The following is a 27,509-nucleotide window of genomic DNA, read 5'->3' on the forward strand; positions in this document are numbered from 1 at the left end:
GTTATTTGCAACTTTGGGTATTATTTCTGAAATATAAAATTTTTTAAAGTTGCAAATAACCATTAACAGAGGTAATATATTTTTTTTCCTCTCAATGTATTCCGTATTAAATTAAATTTCAGTGTATTTCATATTAAAATAAATTTCAGTGTATAGTGTGTGCAAAAAAATATTAAAACTGAAAGGGCATGATATAAAGATATAGCGCAATCCTAAAAATAGTAAAATAGGTTTTAGATATGCTATTGTTTGAAGAAACTTCTAATTCATTTCAAAAGAAAAAAGCAACTACAAAAATTCTATCAAAAGAAAAAAGCAACTCCAGATTTTATTATGTAAAAGGAATTGGCAACCGTAGATTTGTATTCTTGTATAACTGAACAGAGGGTTTTACAGCCTAACCTGTATCAATACCGAAGAATTTACAACTCAATCAAGTCAAAAATGTACCTAAACTAGCCTTTATCAAACCTATTTTCGTAACCTCGTGTTGATACATAAATACATGAAGATGATTACATACAATACAAACCAAATTGTCACTGTCAGATGAGAAATACAAAAACAGCATCTGAAGTCTGAACAATTTGGCAGTCAGATTACAAGGATATAACTCCTGTTTACCTCTTCCACAAAGACTTTCAATATTTTAGTTTCAAACGATACATGGCCCAATCATTTTATGAGAGGGCTAAGTCCATCGCCTTCCCAACCGAGCTTCAGCATTTGATCCACCACTTTTAAGCTCAACTGTAAGCAATAAGCAATAAAATTATGGTTAGCCAAAGATCAAACCCTTAAACCGTCTTTCTTAGGACCGTAAGCAATAATATAAGATTTTCATTCCTGAAAGACAACTACCACCAGACTTACCAGATTAAAGGACAGAATAAAACAACGAAAAAAAAAACATAACCATTATGAGTAAGACCGGTGTCTAGGGAGTTTTCAACCAAGATTTCTAGGGGTTGGGACTTGCGATCCTTATTTGGTTCAATATAATTGACATCAAGACTACGCTAAGAATTCAATACAATTTATCATACAAAGAAACGCCAAGAAAGGTTACAATTCAAACATAATGATGTGATGTTATTACTAGGTAGCTAAAATGCATCACTGTGAAACATGTACCACCTACAGACAAAAAGTTGCATAAGCTTTCTAGGAATAATCCTGCTTTTTATTAATGACATCCTGCTATAAACCGTTGGAGAAGCTGGTCAATCGACACTGGTCGATCCAGATTATAATCAATTTTGGGATGTAGTCATACAGACAATACAATCCTGTTTAAGGTACCAATAGTTATGTTTTCTATTGGAAAACATTCCACATGTAAGAAGCATGAAATGTGTATGTTTTAATGTTGCACACGTGTGCATTTCAGCTGTAAAGAGGACAGCCTCTGCATTACTGAAGTATGGAATTCTACATCTGATCAATGAATCACTGATCCACTTTAGGGAGCACTGTTCAAGAAAGTAAAATTTAACAGGGAAAGAGATTCTCTAGTCCAAATATCAAGGCAGTCAGGCAGGTTATCTTATCAAACTTCATGGAAAAAGTCAACCCAAGAGAGTCCCTTTTACTGTAGTTCTTTTCTACTCCGTAAAAATCTCCCACAAACAGCAGGAGAAAATGAGAGCCGTAATCTGTTTTTGTAGGTATTAAAAGATACAATTCGTTCTTAGAACAAGCAGAATAAAACTAAGTGTATTTCAACTTACAGCTGGATCCGTGAATATTATCAATTGCCTATCCATCGTGGAGACCAGAAGATTAGTGTTGTCCTTGTTCAAAGCTATGGCTGTTATATCCTGCCCAGCTTTAAGATTCAATGTATGTACAACCTGTCATTACAGCCTTGTTAGTAGGTAAAAACTTCTGAAAAGCGTTCGTCTGGAAGTTATGATTCAACATAAAAATAAAAAATTAGTTGACTTCAATCTGCAGTAATCCTTTATAATTATTATCATAAAAAGGGAAAAGAGGGATGAGGAGAAGACAGGGGGGGGGGGGGGGGAGATGGGAAGAGAAAGCAAGAAAGCATGTGAACAATAGAACTTGTGCATACCTTTAAGGTATATAGATCGAGAAAGCAAATTGAAGGTAATGCTATATCCAACATACAATCTTCCTGTTTCTCATCCAATCCCGAGGAAAGGGCTTCAGTTTCCAGTTGCTTTGACTTCCAAGACCTGCTGCTGTCAAGAGATCCTTCCTTCTGAGAGCAGTTCACCCCAACCAAAGCAGTCTGTCCATCAAAAGAAATTTCCATGCAGCTTATGCTTCCAGAAAAGGGAAGCTTCACTCTAGCAACAACAATACCATTCAAAGTGAAGGTGCTGAGCATATGAAGAGATTGATTCCAAGCCATTATGATGCCATTAGATGAAAGGCAGACAGAATGAGCCTTCCCACCATCTATTCTTCTGAGCAAACGGCCCCTTCGAATAGAATGAAGCAGAATATCTGGTGATTCAGAGCAAGAAACAACAACTCCAAGATCTGAGCTAACACAACAGCATATAACTTCAGAAAGGTGACCCCGCAAGACATGTATGGGTCCTTCAATTCGCCGCTTCCTGCTTTTGTCTATTAAGATACTTGCCGAAGCATTACTGCTGTTTGAAGATGTACCAGAAGCAGTGGAGGATTCTGAAATACTGGAAGAATGAGATGTAGCTGTACGATGTATCCTCCAAAGCAATACGGTAGTATCTCGAGACCCAGTCACAAGGTAATTGCTATCAGATGATAGACCCAAGCATGTCACAGGAGCACAGTGCCCTATGGCCATCTCAAGGGTCTTTGCCCCATCTGCTGATATTATTCTGATACTGTTATCAACATGCCCACCTGATGATGAGATAGATTCAAAAGGGGTAAGCAAATAGCCTCACTTAATAAACTCTTGTATAAGAGATCACATAAGTGAATTTAAAAAAATAATTAAAATTAAAAAATCCACTACGATCGTATAAGAGAGTACAACAGCAAAACACATACCAGTTATAATTTCTTTATCACTGGTTATAGCAACTATAGCCGAGCTTCTGATTCCTGAAGTAGGAAATGCCAATGCTTGAGGAAAATGCCAATCTTCAGAAACAGCTCCAGCTTGCCCTTTAAACATTCGCATCAAACCTCCACCAGAAGAGCTGGCAGTGGCTTTCCCATGATGGAAAAGAAAAGGTGCACCCTGGCCATCAGGTGTATTTGGCTGCCACTTGTGTTGAGCCACAAATGCAGCTGGAGCATTTATATCAACAATGATAACAGAATCCGAGGAAGCATGCATTGTAGAAGCAGGTAAATTGCAGCGTTCAGGCATTGGAACAGCATATGGTTTGAGTTCTTTTGGATTCCGAAAAATTGTCTGATTAGCACATTTCATATTAAAATAGTATTAATTATCAAAGTGTGCAACAATTGAAAAACAACAGGATACACTAATATATTGATGACATTGCACATGCATAGTGTTAGTAAAAAATAAATATATAAATTAATAAAAGAGCCACTGGGCAAGGAGAAAATTGCTATTCTTGCACATGAATTAGGCAAGCTCAGGAGGAAAGTTTAGGTGTTCACGCTGAGCCATCCTAAGAGACTGCAGCAGTGGATCTTGGATTTTATATGTAGTCACCATAAACGGATTGAGAGGATAAAGTAGTAATTAGCTTAAATTGTAACCAGGCTACCTGCAACTGAAGCACCTCTGAGAGCGACATTCTTTTTATGTGGGGAACAGTCAAAAGCTGAGATGGGGTTTGCCCAAAATAAGCAATCTGATCCTGAGTGGCACGTTGATGTACCTTAAATTCACAATCAAACAAAAATTGTGCAGGTAAAAGAAAATGTCAGTTTAAATTGGACAATTCAGTATCCAAACTGGAAAACAAAAATCACATGGAAAATTCTCTTACAGGGTCGGCAATTTTGTCAATATCAACTGTTCCTTCATATGTTATATAAAAGAAAACATTGTTGGCTGTTATAGCCTCCCTCCCCCGTTGTTTATACCTAAACAATCAATTAATCATTATGTACTGATACTTACATATAGCCAAGTCTTTGAGAAGAATATGGCTTTGCATGTTTTACTCAAATGAAAGATTAAATGAAGAAAATAAGCAATAAATATAACTTACCCAAATATGAGGTCAATCCACTCATGTAGATGAGCAGAAACATACTCACTCTCAAGAGCCATCCTATGCTTATGAATAAAATCAACAGGATCTTTAGCCCAAGCAGGAAGCTTAACTGAATCTGGAAGAGCGCATAAGGTAACATATTAACTCGTCCTCTCTAATTCACAAATTAACAATGCGCAAAAAAATCTCTTAGGGACATACCTAGCTTTTGACCAAGTTGTGTGGTACCAAAATCAATGGAATTCTCATTAATCAATGTTTCAGGAAGGTAAAACAGCTCCGGAACCTAAGATGTCCAGACAAGAACTAGTCAAAGAAGGGGGGGAAAAAAAAACCAAACCTTTGAATAATTACATAACTTGGGCCATGTTCTCTTCAACTGTTTTTTACTTTATACGGTGAACTGAAATTATTCAAACAAAACTGGTTTTCAATTATCATAATTGATTATCCCTGTGTTTTTTTGTTTTTTTTTTTAAATCTGAAAATTTACTCGCCCTAAAAGGCACATCCCCTAGGATGGAAAACTCAGCCCTTTAGACTGATAACTAGGCAGATTCCATTGAAGAAAAGTTGATTTTACCTGATTGAAATTGATTTCAATTTTGATCAACTAAATTTCACTTCAATCAGGTTAAATTTAATTTCCTTCTGGGCTGTATTTATCTGTCAAAGCAGATGCTTGCTAAACTGAACTGATCTAAACCAAAAAAATATTTTTTATTTTATTATATTTTAAGAGAACAAGACCCAAACATATTATGTATAGGAACTTCTGGACTGAATTGAACATAATTACCAATTCCTTCACATCACTCATCTCTTCAAGAACACTCTCCCAAGTAGCAGCAATATCAGAAAACATCCTGTCTGCATGGTCAAATTTACCACCTTGTAGTTGAATAGAGAGAGTGGTGAAAGGCTCCAGTCGAACAAGATAATACAGCACCTAGTAAAAAACGTAATATACGAATTGACAAAATTATGAAGGGAAGATCATCATTATGATAGAGATTTCGAAATTAACTTTAGCATACACATTATAATTAATAAAATCAACAAATTCATGGAAATGAAACAATTTATATGCTAGAGACTGAATAATAAATTTTAAAACCATATGATCCAAAACCTTCAACCTCATTCAGTTTTTCAAACTGGCCAGCTGCTTGTTTATATGTTTTTTTTTTAAAAAAAAATGCCTTCTAACAAAGCCAAAATATTTGGTTCACAAACATTGTCATGGAAAAGAAAGAAACGTACTGTTCCAGCACTTGAATAATGTGAGCCATAATGGAACTTTGGGATAACAGGATCATCAAAACTGGAATACCGCTCCTGGAATTTTTGTAGGCGTTCAGGATTTAGAGCACCAACAGGCTGTGAGAGGGGACAATAAGTTATCAGAACTGGTGCTTTGATCAATAATAACAATTATAAAAAAAATAACTTGTGTTAATCACCTTTGAAAGGTCTCGATAAGAAGAAAGATTAGAAAGATCCAGATTCTGTGAAGTATAATCAGACAAAATCCAAGGAAATACTGGATACTGCATCAAACAAGGTAGAAAAAGAAATGACATCAACAACTATGAAGAGTCATTACCATATATGTAAGAAAAATTCAAATATTGTAGCAGCAGAATGAAAACCTGAGTAATATCATTATAACTACGCCCAGCCAGTGTGTTGAGTTGCATTAGGTATTCAAAGTTACTGATCTGAAAATAAGCATACCATTCTTTTAGATCATTTTACTGAGAGACAAAGTAAACTTTGCTTGAAGAGCTCTACAAAACCAAGGATGATGCCTTTACCTCCCATCTAGCCCAACGCTCCATCAGTTGAGTTCTTTTCAAAAGCTGATCGGGTCTCTACAGGATATTAAAAACAGACAAAAGGGCTATGAAGCGGAAATAAAACAGCAACAGCAGAGAAACTACTACAGTCATAGACAAAATTTAAAGGGTCCAAGTCACTAATATCCTCCAACAAAAGATGTCAATCAAAAAAGCATTAGTAGAAACCTGAGTCGCTAGATATATGTTGTTCAAATGAGGAGGGCGTGCATTCACAATAGCTCGATACGCAGTTCTTCTACCTTCACTAGTCTACAAAACCAATATAAATTTGACAGATTAACAAAAATTTGCCAAAAATTAATGAACAAACAAAGGTTTCATAATATAAAGCAATTAAAAAAAGGAAATAAATTGCAGATGCCAAGACCAAATACCCCAAAATCAAAAAAGTAGTTAAAGCGATCAAGCATAAAAAGCTCCAGTGCACTTCTTCTCAGAAGATATCTGCAAAGACAAATTCAAACATTTCAAAATTGAAATTTTATTTTAACTCGATGAAAATTGAAGGTATATCAAAATGGACAAAAAGAATTGCAAAAAATATACTACCTCCATTTTACAATAGATGCACCATTTTGACTTTCTGCACTATTTATCTATCAACTTTGACTAAACTTTATACATATATATAAAAATTAAATATTTTTATGTATAATAAAAAATATTGTGGGATTTCAATGCATAATTAATTAATATAAAATTATAAACAAAAGTTAATAGTAAGTGGGAGGTCAAAAAGACAAAAAGTCAAAACGTTGCATCTATAGGGAAACGGAGGTAGTACTTGACAGGGGAAAAAAAATATCTTCAACAAAAGAAATTTTCACCGAAAAAAAAAACAACAAGAAATCAAAGAAGATCCAAACTTAAATATATGACAAACTAAAATGGCTATGATCATCTCTCACAAACTAACCTTCTGCTATAGATTTGATGAAGGGAAGATATTAACCAGCAACGATTCTTTTCTTGATCTCTATTTTCTGAACTATGATCCAGTTCAATCCCTGACGAATTGGTCTCACTATTATCGGCTATAAAGTTAATTCTTTTTGTAGTTATCTGAAATCAACAATTATTTTGTAAGACAGATTACAAAACTGAAAACACATGCTGAACTAGCAGATGTATTGTGACTTCAGTCTTTACAATAAACTAGAAGATAGTTAAAATTTAAAAGTACACGGAATGTAATTATTACTTTGAAGCACAACATTTATCCAAAAGCGATAAGTTTTTAAAAAAACATATTACCTCCGTTTCTTTTTAGTTGACACATACTCCTTTTTAGGAATTTTTTTAGTTGACACGTTTCCTTTTAGGATAAATTTTTTACCTTGCACTTACAAGGTACCCCACTTACTTTTTCATTCTCTCTCACTCTCTCTCCTCTCCTTAATATATGTGCCTAAATCAAACGCGTCAACTAAATAGAAACGGAGGAAGTATATATTATTGATACAGTCTTATCAAGCACTACCTAGCATATAATTATGAAGTAAATATTTCTGATAAAATAACTCTTTATTAAAGCAGCAACACAGATCAAAATAACTGAAGCATTTGTCTTGTTTAATGAACACAATCAGTCAGACAGTCTTTTACAAACAATTATGTTGGAATCCTATTAGTGAATTTTTCACCTTCATCTCCTTAAAAGAAATTAGAAAGTTCTCATTATGGTTCAAGCTTTCATCTAAAACACTGTTCACCAGATATAATGCACCAAAATAGTAAAGTGTGATTTGAAAGAAACAGTCTATTGTCATTTGAAAGAAACAGTCTATTGTCATTAAAAGAAACAGTCTATTGTCATTTGAAAGAAAAATAAGCATTTCTTTTATATTTCCTAGTGCTTATGCTGTTTGAAAAAACTTTTATGAATGTTCTTATCTACAGAAAAATGACCATGAATATACAGCAATCTTCATATTCTACATACATTCTACTTCAAACAGGGCTTCATGAGGCTGAATTAGATGCGCGTTTAATATATGGGTGAACTAAATATTAGAGCTTGTCCTCAATCAGGGAACAACAATTCCCAATAGTTTTTTTAAACAGAGCATAAAAATCCTTCTAAAGTCTAAAATTCCTTCAATTAACTTACAGTTTCCCTAAGAATATGATGCTGCAGAACACATAGGAAAGATATTTCTTGAGTGAAAACTTTCTGCATTCAAGTGGAACAAAAATGCCTATGTTGTAGGGAACAATTTTAAGGTTTTGGAACTCGTAAATAGTAGTAGAGAGCGAAATTGCAGGCACTAGTGCACTACTACAGAGTCCTATCTATCCTTTTATGATCTTGTCTTGTCCAATTAGACACTTATCAATGTTAGCATCTAAACAGAAATGAATTTTGAAATACTTTCTACTTTATATATGGACATTTCCTTCAACATTTTGAAGATATTGAAAGGTTCCCTCTAAATGACACTTGAGGAAATTTCCTTCAACATCTGACAGAGGTACAACTGCATGAAGGCAACTAGAAAAAAAAATATAGTAATGAATTGCAACCAGCACAGGTCACACAAGACTTACTTGAAAGGTTCCTCGTACAACCCTCAGCGGCCTCACCATCGAGCAAGGAAGTTCAAGCATAATTCTCTCATCAAGCTCACTAGGAAGATACCCAGGAGCAACTGCTGATGTATCCTCTGTCATGCCTTGGCCACTGGTAGTTGGAGCATCATTAGCATCTGATGACACTTGCATTCGTGATTCCTGTCCAACGGACTGCCTTGAATGATTTTCCTCATGCTGCTCCCCATCAAAGTCAATACTCATCCTATTATTGACATCAGCATGCTCACCATCTTCATTTAATGCATCAGCGGAAATTGCTTCAGCTGCCAAGGCAGAAGCATTTGTTGCACTTATGTCCCTCGGTTGATCTTGTTTAGAAGCATCGTTATCTTCATAATCAGCTGCAGCACCAACATGTGATGAGCCTCTGTAATTTCTCCTTAAACACATCCTCATCCTTGAGGAGCTTTCCATGAGGTCTAGCTTCCAGAAAACCTGCAAGATATTAAGACTAAATTTTAGTACTCTATTGCCTAAGACAACCAGTAAAAACAAGTAATGTGTCCGGTCCATTGTTAAAATTTTACATAGCCTGGTGGAAGCAATTAATTACATACACATTCAGGATTGCATAGATGGTCACCAAATGGCCCAAAGAGACACTTCATCTCTGTCAAATAATAAATGAGTTTCCTCCAAGCACGACTTCCAGTAGCTTGACGGTGGCGAGCCAACATATCTACTTGAGAACGCCTGTCAATCTGCGATACAAAAATTTGCATGATGGCTGCAACAAGGACTCGAATATATAATGATTTATTGGTATAATGACTGAAAGCGTCCAAGATGAGAGTCAGCACAGACCTCAGATCGTTGGATGTTTCTAGCCAAAGCAAGACTTGCAACAAGTACTGCAATATATTTGTAGGAAAAAGCGTTAAAGTCTTTGCCATAAACTGATTTAGTATCAACTGGCTGCAAGCACTCCCTCCAAGCTGTTCCCATGGCCTCTGAAAGAGTCCATCTCTTAACACGTCCCATGTCACTTGCATTTCTTCGCTGACCAGAAGTAGCCATCGCAACAGCACTTAGGCCCCTGCCTGAACCAATTTTTGCATTACGCTCCAGGTCACGGGCCGCAGCTAAGGCAGCAGCCTTTGCAGCTGCTTTATCCTTAAGAGCAGCTGGAGATCTACTCAGAGTTTCTGGTGGCCTCTGAAAACTTGAAAATGTTTGTAGCTTAGTTGCTTTTCGCTCAAGCAACGACACATCACGCTTAAGCTGTGTTGTTGATGCACGTGTAGGAACATCCCCTCCAGAAGCACCAGCTGCAATCATAGCCAATGCCATTGCAGCAGGTGGAGATGCAAATGCAGCAGCCCAGGCTGGAGATACCATGGCAAGAGCTCCCTGAAACCACACCAACAATTTTTTATTATGTGTGCAGTAAACATCAAATGTACACAATTGGGCATATATGAATGTATAGTGTTGCGTGATCTTGTTAAAAAAAGTTCGAACTGACAAATACATAGACTTAAGAAATGGGCATCAAACATATAAAGACTTTAATATATGTGAAAGATACATGCACAATAGGTTTTAAAACATGCGACAGGACCACTAACGGGTCACAAGTATCCTAAAAAAATTAACAAATGCAGACGGCATCCAGCCTTGACCTTCTCCCCAGCTAATAAAATATTAAACATATTAAAAGAATGGACTCTTAGTCTGTTACGACTTGCAACTATTCAACGATATTTTACAGGTAGCAAGAACTAAATCTTAATCCTATTCATATAAAAAATTTAAAAATATAATAAAATAAGAAAACAGTTTTATCCATGTCAGCAGCAGGGAAGCCAAAAGCATTATTGCCATTAACCATACGCTGAAATGGAATAATCCACAGTGTGATGACAGGGATTGACAGACATGTATATAGCAGTTTGCACAAAGCACTTTCTAGAAAACTTACTCAACTAACAAGTGCATAGAGAGATTTTCAAGAATATATTGAAAAACCCATACGTGAAACAACCTTCAGCTTTAGCCTTTAGAGCAGCAGCAGCAAAAATGACAAAAACCATAGGACAGTGGAAAAGAGAAACAGAAATAATATAATTGTATAAAACTTACATCTATAGGAAGAGCATCTGCAGCCAATGCTCGGTCATCAGCAACAAGAGGATTGAGACCATCTGCAGTCGCAAGTTCATGGATTCCAGCTAATAATGGCCGCCACCGCCGCAGAATTGCAACAAATGGAGGTATTATAGCCTCCAGGTATTGTTTGCGCAGAGGATTTCTATCCTTTCCAACGGCATGCCACATCTGAACCAGACATCCAAAATCAAATAATTAAAAAGGTACGGACAACAAACAACTTGAAAGGAATCTGTTAGGGATATAACAGGATGTCAGGACTAAATAGCAATTTCAGAAAATGACAATTAAGATATTTTCAGAATGTAAGTTGAATCTCAATAAACTAACCTCAGAATACAGGACGCAGGATGCAACCAACACCCTCTGCCTTTTGGACTCAGATATGGGCATATTTAGAACAGGTGACAGCACACTGCACACCATTTTCAAGAAAATTGTTATGCATTTGGCCCACGAATAGAAGGTGTGGGGGGGGGGGGGGGGGAGGGGAGAGCAAAAGGCAAAGTGGCAATTAGGGAAAAACTTAATGCAATGAATCAAGAACTTGTCAAAGAAACAGCAAAAAGGCAACAGAAACTAGAGCCTGAAATAAGTCGATTTCTCTACATGTTATTATGGCATAGAGTAGAAGGGCACCAACATATATATCCAAAACTATACTGCTTTTCTCCACTATTTCCGGGGAACTAGGGCTGCTAGGGGGGGGGGGGATGAAAGAAAAGATTAATGGTAGGCCTTACTATATCCGTTAAAGATGTGTGTAGGGTAGTAAAAACGCTATAATATAAATCAGAAGATGCAGAGATAAAAACAAAGTTTTAACATAGTCTGGCATCATAGTTGAAAAACAAAGCAAGACAGAAACTAGGATAACTAACAACATGCCATCTGTAAAAACAATACACCAGCAGGATACTACAGTATTGGAAGTGGAAAAAAATAAGGCAAAAGTAATCGGAATAAAGCTATCCATATACCTCCATAACAATGCAGATCTAGGTTTTCTAGTAGATAATCTAGAGTTATAATCCATGGTCATGTTCCCAGCGTGTCTATGTATCATGTCTGATGATGCATCTTCAAAATTCAAATTTCTCATAAGCATACTTTCATCACCAGTGTCTTCTTCCCTCATGGAAACAAGCACCATTCGAAGCATGCATAGGAATGGTTGATCGCTATCCAGCAACTGGTAAAGAGCTGCCATTCCTCCCATTCCTGTACCAGATCCTCCGCCGATGCCAAGACCACCACCAAGTCCCGATTCATCTAGCAACAGAGCTTGCAGCATCGTAACAGATTTTTTTATCAAAGCAAGCTCAATCCAGCAACCATTTTCATCCTTTTCTAAAACAGAGTTCCAAGACTCCCAACCACTGCCACCACCACCAAATGCAGTTGACTTGGAAGGAACACCAACACCATACCAAAGCCGGCTCCTGAACTTCCATCCCTCTGCCAAATCTTTTGCACAACTTCCATAAGACACAAAAGCACAAGAGACAGATTCATAAGGTTCAGCTGCAGCTGCAGCAGTTAGTCTTTCCATAACAGCCGCAGATACTTGCCCATTTACATCAGCCATTGAAGTAAGGATCTGAATGATAAATACACAGGTTATGCACAAAGGTATTAAATTGGTGTCATCACAAATAACAGAAATATATGTTAACAGTTAACTTATAAGGCTTATGAGGTATTGTCAGATAAGACTATTTGCACAAACGCACAGTAAATCAACTATAGCAAAAATAACAGATGCACATACATCAAGGGGTAGTCCTCCAGTGTCACCAGACCATGATTTACGGTCACCCAAAACATCCTTCTGTTCTCCAGCAGCCACAGTTGATGAATGTGATTGACTAGCTGATGAAAGGGGGGGCACAGTGCCACTAGCATTATGACTAGCACCCCATATTTTGCTCTGCAAACGTAAATGATCCTCAACTAGCATCAAAATAACAATGGCATTCTCTACCAATGCCACTGAAAGCTGAGCAGCATTCTCAGCTTCCACCTTAGCATTTTTTGGTGTGGAAAATTCAGCAGCGATGCCGGCTGCCGCAGCAGCAATGACTTGAGTCTGCTCAGAAGGAAATAACAACACAGGTAAGAAGCTTAACATAAGTTTGCACCTGTTTAGAATGAAAAAAAAAATATTACAATTATGGTAGGCAAAAGGAGATCTCCAAGCCCCCTTATATCTCCCACAGGCAACAAAAGATCTCATTTCATTGGACAGAAACATATAACAGCAGGCCCTTTCACATTACTGCAAGGACAAGTACACAAGGGCCATCGCAACGATAACTGCTATAGGCTTATAGCTTATACTCTGTATAATGCAAGTTATGGGCAAAGACATCCTGCTCCTACTTATTCCAACAGCAGGCTTTGGATTATACTTCTCTTTCAAAATCAGAATTCCATAGGATTCACTATATTATCCTATAAACCAGGCATCTTAGAGTGAACAGTCATTATAGTTGTATTAAGAATCCTCCGCAGCTACTAAAAGCATTTAAAGGTATTTTTATGTGTTTTAAATGAACCAGATGTCAAATTATAATGTAAAGGCTAAATCAAATTTCAACTTTTCAGTTTTGAACGAAAGAGAGACGGGGAGACCATTAATTATTAGTCATTCAGCGTCCTACCCAAACTTTGAGTTAGATTGAGTTAATCGCAATTTTAGGTTTATCAGCATTAGACTGCATTCAGGGGTGATAAGAAAAAGTTCACCACTAAGGTTTAACATCCTTTATTCCACAGGGGTGAAACTGCGAGAAATGTCAAAACAAAAGAAACTAAAGCAATGAAACAATCTCTGCACACAGAACCTACGTTTCAGAAGAACATGTAGTACCTGAACCTGAAGTTCCCTAGCAGAGAAGTCCAGCAAGCTACCCAGTAGTCTTCTTTTGAATATAGGCAATGATTCCTCACGTCTTGAAAACATGCCAATAAAAACCAACAATGAGCTCTATTGAGGTTAAATTGTAGCAAATTTTTCAAGACATGTAGTAATAAATGCACTTCCCTTTAATCCAGTCAGTTAATTATTTCTTACAAAAAATTATAGATATAGAAATTTCTACAATCTGTCAGCACAACATAACCTTCAGTTTTTGAGGCACTCAAAGTTATGTAATAAGTACTGACCCAAGAGCACAGAAAAATGAAATTAACCCCTAGAGCTCAAAGTCACACTGCATCATATGAACAAATCCCTGTGACCTACCTAGCTGCATGCCTGCATACACTGACAAAGAAGCAAAACAAATATCTCCACCCCACAAGCAAGACAAAGTAGCACTGTTCCGAAAACATAAACAGTACTTCCTAAAAATAGAGCCAAAAGAACCACAAGAAAAGCATTTCCAAGGTGCAAGACTCATACCAGCCAAATTTAATGCTCCAGAAATTACAATAATGTATAATGTAAATCCGCTATACAAGTTGAAAACTACTTGAAAGTTGATAATGCCATATGAACTTTACGTATTCTATACTCCTTACATAACACACAAATCACACAATTTGGTTCCATTTGGTTTTTAGATTTGGAATTCAATATACCCAATCTAAAGCCAAAACTCTCTCCTTGGAGTCTTTATTTAAGTGAAATCCAAAACATTGAAAATTAGAAAAGCTTATCTTCTATAATGAATCTCACTCTTTTTTGTTTAAACTGCAATCTGCAGCTAGAGGTGTCAAAACCACACCCGATCCGATCCAAAACCGACCCGAAAAATATCCAATTCAGATTTTGACTCACGTAAACATAATAATTTAACATGACTCAACTTTAAAAATTGACCCAATCCGACCTCATCAGACCCAATCCAACCATCCGAATTGACACCTCTAACTGCAGCTATTGAAGCTAATGTAGCTATGGTTGCTATTAGCCCGTACCAATACCCCAAGCAGAGAAGAGGCTGCATTTGCTGCAAGCACAGAGAATTTTTTTTTAAGCTGTGAAAAAAGAACTAAGGATTTTCAAGCTGTTCAAGAGGGTGATTGGTAGGTTATCAATGTAAACCACTTGTAAATTGTATCAAATTTGGGTTTAATTCTATCAAACGAGTGATCCCTAAAAACTCAAACATGTAAGCTAGTGTTCGCTCTAAATAAATTCAAAGTCTATCATCTTATCATCTCTTTCCTCCTCACCCTTCTCTCTCCCCATGGCAAGGCTGATGTTCTCTGCTCCATCCAGACCTTTCTGCTGATCTATGCTTGCTCATCCTTCTCCCTTGGGAAGTCCCTCTCTCTTTTCTTCTTCAATTTTGCTCCTACCTCCTTTAGAAAGTCATAAATCATGCCCGGAAGGCCAGAACCAACAGTTCTCCCTTTCCTCTTCAACTGGTGATATGTCCTCCAACTTCAAGGCATTTGATGGTAAATTATGATCATAATATCTCTCTGCTAAACATTTATAAAAGGCAAAAGCTTTTTCAAAAACCCTTCTCAGTTTTTGCATGGAAAAACATCAATGATAAGAATATTAAGATTTGCCTTAACAATGACCTAAGATGCAATGTGCCTAGCAAACCAAAGTATATGCCATACGGAAGAAGAGTTTTTTTCAGCATTTGCTCTTCCATTCTTATGTTTGTTTGCTTTGGCACTTATCATAAGCCTTAGTTGGGATGAGCAGAAGGAAGCCTATTCTGCAAATGACGTCATTGTGACTTAGTAAAAAAAAACAAAATAAAAGTTGGTCGGCTAAAGTGAAAAGAATAGTTCTGTTGGCAGTTTAGTAGTGTGCTTGAAAAAAAAAAAAAAAAAAAAAAGAAACCAGTAAACTAGCGGCTTTTGGAGATTAAAGATTTCCGATTTTGAGTTCTTTTCCTTAGGCTATTGTATAGTTGGAGTCAAGGTGATAGGTTCGAAGGGATCCCAGACATTTTTTTTATTTTTATGATAAGTGGCTAGACAATAAGACGAAAGCCCCCAAGCATTAGCATTTTGTCCAAGAACCCATGATGTCTTTCTTATACCTTTAATGCTTATCCAAAAAAATAAAGAATCGAAAAGATGCCAGAAAAGGTGTTGCCTGTCAGGGCCATACCCAAAGTAGAAAAATTAATTTTCCTTACTGGTTATTCTGGTTCAAAAAAACCATGATATGTGATTGACTAATCTTCGCAGTTCAAACCCACAAAGGCAGCCAAAAAAACTAGGACTAAAAGACTTTTTACCAAACTAGTATAACCGTTACAGACAGGTCAAAAAACAAGCTATCCAAAATGCTCTATCTCATATTTAAGCCATCAAACTTGAATCAGATTTAATGTTAAGGGAGTACCTTATACGTTGATCTCCAGAGCTAGATCCACCTACCATAGAGAGCCACTCTGCACAATGAATTGTCGCTTCAATATCCTGTGCAAAAGAAATAACAGCAAGACCATAAATGATACTATTGCACTCAAAACAACCAGGTATAAGAAGATCACTTGTTGACCAAGTCATTAATAAAGTGGTTAAAATATTAAGTTATAACTTAACTCTATTGATCAACAAAGTTATGAAACAGACTGATACCCAGAGATCTCACTCAAGCACAAAGAAAAAAAGAAATAGAAACAAAAGCTATCATTTTTCCTGTATTTGAATAATAAATAAGAGGCACACTGAAGTGAAACATATCACAATTAGACAAATCAACATATTTAACTAAACATCTTTTGGAAGGTATGCTGTAGACAATCCCTTAAGACATTTGTAAAAAGTTTATATATTATATTCCTGCAATAAAGGTAGATAAGTACTGAACCAAGTAAGCCCACCTTCCATCCATCCTTTTGCCGCATTGAATGTTCTAACATGATGATCATGAAACTGTGTATAAGATCTTCTACATCTCCCAAACTTGAAGAATTCAAGCTTTTCGCTGAAGCTCTCTGATCAAACAACAAAACAATGACATCAGTACGCAAGTAGTTCATACACATACACAAAGCACGTGGGCTAAATATCTCCCGTTTCTAATGGTAACCGTAAGAATATGTCAAATTTCGTAATGCTTTTTCAAAGCTATGAAGCACAAAATGGAAAAGAGGTGGCATTTCCTGTTCCTAAAACATCCCCGGTATGCACGGGCAGGACAGGATAATACGAGAAGGAGTAGCAAGTATCGTCAAAAGACCATTAAGGGAATGTCTGAAAGCATCTTAAGGACAACAAACTTCGTTACAAGAGTGTCATGCCCACTATAACCCAAAGCTGACTTAATAAAAAATATATATATATAAAAAAAAAAAAAAAAATTAAAAATGGATTATTTTTAAAATAACACCACAAATTTTACAAAAAATGGATTATAACACCACAAATTCTCAAACTTTAAACATAACACCACAAAAAAATCCAAAAATTGGATTTCACCACCATGTCACGGATTCTTAAATGGAATCCGTTAGTGGGGCCCGTACAAGACACGTGTCAAGTGTCTAGTGGTTTAAATAAATATTATAAAAAAATAAAAAAAAAAATAAAAAAACCTAACCTAGCCATCCCACCACCTCTGCACCACCTGCCTCATCCGCCAACTGTCGCCGGCATCCATTGCCCCAACAAAATCCGACAAAACCAACCCCTTTGACCGCCGATCCACCAATTCACCCCCTCTCCCTCCCCAAAAACCACCTTAAGCCCTCCAAACCAACGCAAAAACCATCCCTAACCACCGCAAAATCCACCCCCATTTCCCGAACTACCGCGAAATCCACACCCATTTCCCCTAGTTTTGCGAAATCGGCGGCCGGAATCGACCAATCGAGGGTTGTCATGGTTGATTTCGGCCGTTTTGAGGGTGAAAGCTAAGGGAGAGTGGTTTTCGGGGTTGATGTTTGTAGTGGTAGGTGGTTAATTGCGGTGGGTATGCGGTGATTTGTGGCAGTTAAGCAGGGTTGGGGTGGTTTTCGAGGAGGGGGAAGAAGGGAAGGGAGAATTTCGCCGGGTTTCGGGGGGCAGGTGACGCCGTCGACTTGGGTTAGGCGTTGGCGCGGCTGGAGAAGGTGGTGCTGGTGGTGGGGTTGGCTGGGTTTAGGTTAGGGTTTTTTTTTAAAAAAAATTCTTTTTTTTTAAATCAATATCTTATTGACACGTGTCCATTGTGGGTCCCTTTAACGGATTACATCCAAAAATCCGTTAGCAAGTGGTGAATGAAATCATTTTTTTTTATTTTTTGTGGTGTTATAATAAAAATTTGAAAAATTGTGGTGTTATAATCCATTTTTTTGTAAAATTTGTGGTATTATTTTCAAAAAATTCCTTAAAAAATTAAAAATGTGACAAAAGATGGCTCATTATATTTCAGTGCATCTTAGTTCTTATAATCACCTCTCCACCAACCTTTCTCCCTGAGCCAAATCAACCACCATAGCAGGACTATATATGGGTAGAGACTCACAATATATCCACAGCTTGACAGAATTGGACCATCAGCCTTTCCAGCTGATAACACAAGCAGCCATCACAAGTGATGTCTCCTTTCTCTCTCCCAACTCCCTTCAGAGTCTCTAGACTCTCTCCATCACCAATCTTCTCTAAAGCATCTTCTCTCTTAGACTGACGTAATCTCGCTCAATAATCTTAGTTGTGTCTTATGTCACAAGCAATTACGCTTTGATTATCCATAAAAATCTAAATAAGTTGGTACAACTCCTGGATCTCCAATTCACTCAAATATCCATCACACGCCCCCCAACTACTTCCCCAAGGATTAACTTCCACCTCTAACCTCTAAAGCCTGGGAGGCAGGAAAGCCACCACTTGGCTGCTCCCATTGTCAAAGCCTTTGCTCTAAAATGAATCACTGGAACTTTCTCTTCTACTCCCTATCATAGGAAATCACTAGATGTGGATTTTATCTAAATGTCTAAATTGCAAATTGTGACATGTGATTACTTATTAATAAAATTTAGCTTAGGGTTTCATATTGGAATAAAGAGAGGATTTAAGAGATAGAATCAGAAATGAGGTTATTCGCAAGAAAGTAGGTGTGGCGGGCATTGTAGATAAATTAAGGGAAAATCGTCTGCGTTGGTTTGGACATGTAAGACGGAGACCCGAGGGTGCACCGGTGCGAAGAGTGGAAGAGTGGGACCATGGAGGGATTAAACGAGGAAGAGGGAGACCAAAGATGACTTGGTTGGAAGGAGTGAGGAAGGATATGAAGTGCATGGATTTACGTGAGGATGAAGTTTTGGATCGTAAGGGATGGAGGAGAAAGATTTATGTTGATGACTACACGGAATAATCAAATTTGGTTCATGTTAGCCGACCCCACTTTTGGGATTAAGGCTTTGATTGATTGATTGATTGATTGATTGATATAGAAAACTGATTCCTGATTTTTCAAATTACTGCTTGCAGCTTTGTTGCTACACATGTCTGTAAGTTTTTCATATTGGCCATTTCCCATTTCCATTTACACCAATTTTCACCACCGTGCAATTTATTTTCAAATCGGAGACATTTTCAGAATGAATAGAGACACTACCTCATAGTTTGATATGAGAACCTCCAAAAGCCACTCAGGCCATTCCTCCATTTGAGTTAGAAAGCTCCGGTTATCTGGATGACTGCAAGCCAAAAACAGAAGATCCTGAAATCATGTAGAAGGCAATTTAGAAACCTTAAAAGTTTGTGTAAAAAGCTGCATTAAACTAACAGCATCATGTAATTTTTTTTTATTATTATTAACAATTACTGACAGCATTATGTTAAGAGGACTTAAGACTGCACTCCATGAATTGAAAAGCAAATTTATGATATTGCTGGTTGTAAATAGACAGACAAATAACAATTAGGTACGACCACTATATAATTCAAAGAACATGTTAGATGCGCAGTATTGCGCACCTCAACACTAATACATAAACTTGAAACAAAAAGCTCCCCAAGTCTGTAGATCCTTTCACACCCAACCTAATGCTACATGCAATTAGTACTGATCACTCTTACTGGGTGAAATTACCCTCCTAATTGTATTTAAAAATAAATAGTAATATTTACTTTTTAAATTTTTTTAAAAAAAAAGGTCACTATGAACAACAACAAAGCTTAAGACCCAAATGGGTTGGCTAACATGAATTGTCATATGGAACCATCCGAGATCTGACAAAGAAAAAAGGAAATAACAAGAAAGCCAGTTGAAAAACTTCGAAAAAAGGTGTCTAAAGTGAGAAAAAGAAAGAGCATAGTAAAACTTAACAGAATTTTAAAAGAGTAAAAAGAATAAAAATTCTAAAAGGTTTTAAATGAGTGGTAACATGTGAATAAAAAACATAAATGGTTTGAAAAAGGTCACTATGAACATTTTACAAAATTACAAGTAAACAGTTCCCAAGATAACCCAAAAGTGCAAAATCATGTGAGACTAAGTACTATTATAACAAATTAAAATACATTTTGTTTTAAAAAGCAAAATAAAAAATTTTTAAAAAAAAAAGGTCAAAGGGCCAAAACAAATATGGGAATATCTACACTAACTCCTCCTCCTGAAATCCTTTGGTATTCTATCCTTCCAAAAAAAAAAAGTATCCACAGGTATTCCTTCCCTTTTTTCACATAGAAGTAACTACTGCTAATGCCTAAATAAGAAACAGTTAAATCTTATCACGAAAAAATAAAAAATAAAGACAAAGCAATTATAATTTCAATTGTCAATACTATTTATCTTCCTTCAATCGCCACTACCTCATTTTCTTCTATTCAAAAACTATAATAAATAATTTCAAGGTCCAAAACCCAGAATCCCAAAAATGTTTTACGTTAACCTGTATGGAAAATAACTATTAAAACTTTTATAGGATTCAATTCTTCAACAAGACAAACATATAGTATTAGTGTATTACAAAAGAGTGGAGAGCAGTACCTGGAGCACTCGACATTGCAATGATGTAGATGCATAGGGAAGTGACCTTAAGAGAACCAGCAAAAGCTGTAAATGTTCAAATTGATGTCCAGAATCATACAAGTTCAAACCATCTTCAGTCGAAGTAGCATTTATCTGGAAAAAAAAAATGACAAAATCCATGTCAAAAATTTATGTGAAAACTTGTATGAATCAACAGCAGCTGAATTTACAAATTGTCTATGTGGCTTCTTTGGAAGAATAACATAATACAACTATACAAGCAGTAAAGCAGAGGAGCAAAGAAACTTGGAATTACAATTATAGAATTCAAATCACCCAACTTGAAATATCGTATCATAAGAAACATTTTTTTCATGGATAATGGAAAGACTTGTCAAGTTATCTACTTATCTTCTGGAAGCACATTCCCAGAACTGACAAAGAGACACATTATCGTAACCTAAAGAACACTTTTTTCTTTACTCTAGCGGCACAATTTCATTTAGTAAATCCACAAACTGAACAAGGCTGCACAATTTCATTTAGTAAATCCACAAACTGAACAAGACTAATGAACAAACAGAGTATAATAATAAAAATAAATAAAAAAAAAAAAAAAAAAAGAGTAATGTCATACCGAGGCTGCCAGTAAAGCTGTGTACACATTAGCAGTCATAAGTCTTCTTGGGGCTGCCTGGAAAGCCTTTTGCAGAGCAAAAAGTAAAAGAGAAACCTTATCATCAAACATAGAGCCACCTGTATCAGGCAATCCAGAACTGCCGGTAACAGCTGACGATGGGGTATTGGAATTAAATTTTACATGTCCTGATGCAACCAAAGTACCCAGAAGTTTGATGATTCCAACAACAACACCATCGATTTTGTCAAAATTATAAGCATTATTCCTGGCATTATCAGCGCTGATTGATAGATTAATTCCACCCACATTTTTGGCAAAAAAATTTTCTGAAGCAGATGCCATTCTCTCCACAGACCTTCGTGTAGATAGATCCCCAGTAGTGTTCTGTAATTCAACATCCACCCCATTTTTACTGCTAAGGGACTCTAATCCCGGCTCACCCAAAGATGCAAGTTGCTTCTCTTCTAATGATTCAATATTTCTACCATCACTACTTTCTGATACTCCATCATCATGAGCCACTTCAGACCCATGTACGGACGAGCACTTCTCATTGTTTTCGATAGGATATTCAAACATATCCTGATCACCAGCCTTTGCTTCATGCTGCAGAAGAACAAGCAGTGTTTCCACCCCACCACATGATATAAAAGCATCAGCAAAGGTCTGAGCACGTGATGCCTTTGGTTGAACCACTAGCCTATAGATAAGGTGCAAAATCCTAGCAACCTGGAAGATTAGTGTAACAATCAACTCCTGACCCAGTAACACATTACGCAAAAAAAATTAAATTCGAAAACTTAAGATATAATGCTAGAATCACAGTAGTACCTGATTGGGCTGGGGACAGTCCACTAGAAAACAAAGCAAACAACGCATGTCTTCTAAAGCTAGTGTAGGTGGTGCTGCTACCATTAAAAGTTCAATTACTACTAGAAGTTCATCAATCAAAGCATTCACTTCACCAATAGGACGCGTTTCCTCATTTAGAGAAAAAGTATTGACTGAGTCCTTTTCGCGAGTCATCCAGTAACATCTTCTGCATGCATCAAGAAGCATTTGAATAGCATTGGCATCCCGCATTACAGACGATTCAGTAAAAACCATATCAGCCAAAGATGACAATAGTTTTTTCTGCAGTCCATAGTTGCACAAGCTCCAAATCCTAAGATCCAGTAAAAGCGTACTGAAAAGCTGCACCTTGAGCGCATGGTTATGTTTCTGAGCTTGGCATAGAGAAACAACAGCAGCAACAAGTTCCTCATCTCCCACGCCATCATGATGTTTACCGTCAGATGAAGACAATGACTGCAGAAGATAATTCAAGATCCTAGACAAAACCTCAGGACCTCTTGCACGACATATTTCTTCATTGTTTTTAGGGTGTTGCATAGCCATAGCAATAATTCTAAATATTGGAGCAGCTAGAGCAGCAGTGGCCAAAGATAAAGTAAGGTTCCCCGGTTCAGGCTCCAAACTATCATTATTTACACTGCAAACTGTTAGAGGAAGCAACGACATTGGACCACCATACGCCAATGCCCATAATGCATCCACTGGCTGTATCCTTGAAGCAACATGTACTTGTCCAAGCACTTCAGCTGGTCTGCGAAGTGCACCTGTAAACACATGCTACACTGTCAAGACATCTATTGCAGTTACCCAGTTGCAGTGAGGATAATACTACTGAGGACTAAGGAGAAATTAATGTCAATAACTTAAATAAAATCAAGCAAGCCAGATATGTTGGGTTAAAGGTGCTGAGCTAAAGAATAGCACTAAAGGAGATACTATTTAGGAAAAAAGAATGATCTACACAGAGAGCACCTACAATAGTGGTCTAACAATTATGCTTTAGGTTCACTGCATGAAGACCCAATTAAAGTTCTGGTCATATATGAACAATCCATGCACTAATTCCCTAGAGCTGAAAGTTATGATTGTTAAATGAGGAGTGTGGCAAGCCAACTACTTCAGCCTTTTATATAACCAGGACAGCAACAATGATCTACAGAATTCATGCTTAGACAAAAAATGAACTACTAATTGTATAGCTTCAAAACATAAAAAAGCTACAAAACATATAAACTCTGAGAAGAAATATGATTTCAGGTGCTTCTGAAGAAGTGATAATTAAATATTTAATTACAATTAATATACAATAAGTTTAAGGACCTGCAGCACCACTTGGAGAAGCATCTGGACAATATCGTCCATTGAGCAACCTCGGGTGATAAAGAAGATGTAGCAATCCAGCCAGCTCTGCATCCAGTAGCGAACTTTCTTCTGCCAGGTTTTGTACATGGTCACTCATTGCCAGCCAAGGTAGCCCAACCCCACTGCCAAAAGAAGGTAGCACATCACCTCCCCTAGTAGCCAGACGAGCCATTCTATCAGGTCCAATTGGTTCCTTAAATATATAAACAGGTCCCATTTCAGCGAAAAGGGGGCACTGACGACGACGACGTTGTAACCCTGCCATTGTAGGAGGTGGATTTGTCCCAATGCAACAAAATGCAAGTGTCTTAGAAACACGAGGATACTCAAAAGGGCGAGTTTCGTACAAAGACCCATCAATGTACAATCTCAGCTCACTCTCTGCCTTGCCAAGTAAACCCTGTTTGCAAGTATGCTCTAAACCAATGAAATACCAACATTGCGGCTTAAAAGCATGAGTAAAATGCAGTGAAGCCTTTTTTCCCCTGCCAGTACCAAATTCAACCACCAAAAACTGAGCATGAAAATATGCCTCCAAACCCTGATTATCAGCAGATAAGAAACTAAAAAGCCTTGGCATGTGTGCAGTGCCTTCACCAGCAAGTGCACTTGCAGCAGCCGCAGCAGACATTGGCGATGATTTTCCAGCTGTGGCAGCAGCAGCAGCAGCAATGGCAGCAGCTGCAGTTGCAGTATTTACTGTGTCTGCAAATGACTCTACATAAATCCATGTTGCAAATGCATACCCATTGGTGAATGGCCAACGACTTTCACCAGGACCAAGCAAACCAGAGCTCTCACCATCAAATTCAAACGTGCTAGCAGGACCTCTTGATTCCTTTCCTCCAATTGCCTTTTCCAGGGAAAGCATTAAATGAGGAGCCCATACAGTAGTAAGAGTCCTTGTGATAACCTCAAGCCACTTATGCAAATCAACCACACTTAAAGAATGGCCAGCCAAATACTGAATACAATAGCATAGAGGCATACCATCCCACTCAACCTGCTCCATAGACTGACCCTTTGACACAAAAATTCTCTCAGCGGATCTTAGAAGAACACCAAGTAAACCAGCTGTCGAGCACATTGCTCTGTTTCTTGTGCATGACCGTAGTATAGCCAACAATCCTCTAACCATCCGCGTTCGAGGGGACATTACACCCATACTATCACCAGCATAAGGAAGCCAAGGTATCAACTCGCCTGCAACAATGGCAGCCCTAGAGTTCAACATAACACTAGGGGGGTTATTACCTTCATCATCTTCAAAACTTTCAACACCGCCCATCGTAGCTAGAAGTGAATCAATCACCAGCAAAGACATTGCATCACTATCCTCATCACTAAAAGCCTCAACACCAGTGACAATATTCTTAAGTTTATCCAAGCTTTCTGGCTTTCCCATGATGGCAGAATCAATCAGATGCAATAGCTCAGGTGACACAGTGGACATGGAACCTTTAGGCCTTAATTTTGGCTGCGACACAATAGGTGAAGTTTCAGATTCAGTATCTACATCATTTTTAGTAGAAGAGGAACTTCTCATATGACCAACACTTGAACTATCGAGTTCTTGTCTCAACTCTACATTATCTACAAAACTTCCATCTAATACTTCCTCGGCTTTCTCCACCCCACCAGGTGTACTTACCACATTGTCAGAAGCCAGTGACACACCTGAATCCTCACGATCACAAAGTCCACCGTCACTATCCTCTTGATCGTTTAAAGCTACTTGCTCAAACCCCTCCTCTTCAACACTCAATGCCATAAAACTATCAGATGTATGATTCACGCGATCCTGACGGAACACACTATCATAGTTAAGTAGAGATGGCGATGACTGTGCTTCTTCACCTCCAATTAAACCACCTCCATTTCCATCTAAATCTAAGTCCTCCTCAGAAATATCTATATGTTTGAGTTCCTCTTCCTCCATTATATCACTACTTTTAACCTAACAATCACTCATAATAATTAATCGAAATTGCACACCTGAAAACCAAAAGATCATGTTATCAATTTACTTCCGGTAAGCTGGACTTCAACTTGCACTTTTTAATTACTTGATTTGAGATAAACAGGATAAGAATCACGAAACAATACTACATTTCAATGCAATTGAAATAACAACAACTAAAGTTCCATGAAAAATCCAAATTCATTGCCTAATTTGTCAAATCGAAGCTACAAAACTTCTCAATTTGAAGTCAAACTCGTAAATTACTTAAATTAGATATACATCATCAAAATGTGGACCAAATCCAATACCAAAAAAAAAAAAAAACAAAAAAAAAATACAACCAACAAAACCTAACAAATCGAAAAATGAAATGCATCAAAATAAATAATCAATAAAATTGCTTGTAACTGTTACCGTTGCAAATGATCCGGCAATGTGAATCCGATGATGAATTTGATCGGAAAATCAAAGAAGACGATGAATCGATCGGAAAATAGGAGAGAGAAAAAAGAAGAGAGAAAATGAGCGCGAGAGAAAGAAGAAGAAATTACAAGGTGCAACCGAAATGAAAGGGGAATGCGAGGAAGTGGACCTCCACGCTCTCTCTCGTGTTTTTTTTTTTTCCTCTCGTTCTTCTCTTTCAGTTGGGTAGCTTTTTTTCGTGCGATTTGAACAAATATTAGAAGGTGCAAGAATAAGTTTTACCAAATCAGGGGAACCAAAACAAAATACTAGTAAGTGGCTAGATCTAGACTCGATGATTGTGGATTATTACCGATTGTCGGATTTTTGGGTTTATGTCTTGATGAAATGTTTATCGTAAGCTATAATAGTATTGGATTCGATGTTTTGAGATAGATTAGATGATTTAGGAGGTTATTTTCGATTTGTTGGGTTGGGCACTTGGGCAACTAGGCTGGATAGGATAGGAAAATCAGGCAGAGGGTACAAGTGTACGATATGGATTGTCTGTTGGGCAGCAATTGGTATGGGCTTGGACCACTTGGTTGGTCCAATCCAAAATGTGATCTTAAAGAAGGGCTTTTATCACATATGTCTTGTTTAGTCACTTAAATTTTCTTATTTTTCAAAAAATAAATTCAAAAAAAAAAAAAAAGTTCAGGTCAGAAAAAATAATTTCAGATCAAATCATCGTTTAATATGCAATTTTTTATCGCTAAATATCTTTAATTTCGTAATAAAAAAATTATGAAAATAACATATTCATAAAATACATATTATTACAAATCTAACAAGATTATACTTGATATATTTTTTATCTTACAAATAATCGTACACTTAAGGTCAAATTTTAGTCAAATCACACAATAAAATCATATCAGACTAGATCGGATCAGACAATGTAAAATAAGATCAAATCATATCAGACTAGATCACATAAGTTCAGATAAGCAAAAATAAGGTGAACTAAACAAGCCCATAGTGGGTATTTATTAAAGGTAATTTTGTCAAAATCACCTTTTGAATTCTTGATTTTGCAAAAAACCACTTTTTTTTAAAAATATATATATATATATATATATATATATATATATATATATATATATATATATATATTGTAATCAACATCTTTTTGGAAAAGAAAAAAAAAAAGAAAAAAGAAACACTCACTTTAATCCCATCTTTGGCGATTTACTTTGAATTATCCCGATTTTTTATTATTATTGAATAATCCAAAATTGACATGTGTTTTCCTACAACAACAATCCCAACTGATCATCAACCTAATATATCAAGTTACTTTTACACGGTGTCATCATGTGAATGGTCCCCAAAAGAAAAAATTAAATTAAAATAAATAAATAAATAAAACCTCCACCTCTACCAGCCACCTCTTCTCTCCCAGCCCAGTTGGAAACCACCCCAACTCCAGCTGAAAACCTCCCCCTTCTCCTACCACTCCACCGAAAACAACCCCCTCTCCGACCCTGTAATTGAAATTGCCTCTCTCACCCCCCCCCCCACCCCCCCCCCCCCCACCCCCGAAACGACATATAACCCCACCCTCACCCTCGTGAAAACCACCACCTTCCCACCTTTGCCCTTGCAAAATCATATTATA

General features: G+C 37.0%; 1 protein-coding gene across 1 annotated transcript; it reads right to left on the reverse strand.

The window, feature by feature from the left end:
- Positions 1–303: 303 nt before the first annotated feature.
- Positions 304–26,133, reverse strand: LOC145639506 (BEACH domain-containing protein C2-like). Its single transcript, XM_081690763.1, has 32 exons — positions 25,841–26,133; positions 23,422–25,458; positions 22,078–22,865; positions 21,244–21,975; positions 20,625–20,759; positions 19,248–19,352; positions 16,531–16,644; positions 16,047–16,123; positions 13,599–13,680; positions 12,498–12,815; positions 11,707–12,326; positions 11,057–11,141; positions 10,700–10,894; positions 9,422–9,967; positions 9,175–9,318; positions 8,573–9,052; positions 6,942–7,087; positions 6,400–6,469; positions 6,191–6,274; positions 5,981–6,037; positions 5,816–5,884; positions 5,627–5,713; positions 5,427–5,543; positions 4,963–5,112; positions 4,365–4,449; positions 4,158–4,278; positions 3,933–4,029; positions 3,708–3,821; positions 3,013–3,382; positions 2,078–2,862; positions 1,731–1,853; positions 304–750 (listed from the first exon to the last, which is right to left on the reverse strand). The coding sequence occupies exons 2-32, from the start codon at positions 25,400–25,402 to the stop codon at positions 676–678; spliced, it is 8,952 nt and encodes a 2,983-aa protein (XP_081546889.1). The 5' UTR covers positions 25,403–25,458; positions 25,841–26,133; the 3' UTR covers positions 304–675.
- Between the last annotated feature and the right edge of the window lie 1,376 nt (positions 26,134–27,509).

This window comes from Chenopodium album, chromosome 7, assembly GCF_948465745.1.
Source record: "Chenopodium album chromosome 7, dcCheAlbu1.1, whole genome shotgun sequence".
In the NCBI taxonomy this organism is placed as follows: Eukaryota; Viridiplantae; Streptophyta; class Magnoliopsida; order Caryophyllales; family Amaranthaceae; genus Chenopodium; species Chenopodium album.

What these genes read in the sequence shown, in the direction of transcription:
- LOC145639506 (XM_081690763.1), bottom strand. Translation starts at nt 25,402, where the DNA reads ATGGAGGAAGAGGAACTCAAACATATAGATATTTCTGAGGAGGACTTA. An exon ending in GTTATAATGATATTACTCAG is followed by an intron (nt 5,714 to 5,815) that starts GTTTTCATTCTG and finishes TGTTTGATGCAG; the next exon opens with TATCCAGTATTTCCTTGGAT. An exon ending in TGGATTGACCTCATATTTGG is followed by an intron (nt 4,030 to 4,157) that starts GTAAGTTATATT and finishes TTGATTGTTTAG; the next exon opens with GTATAAACAACGGGGGAGGG.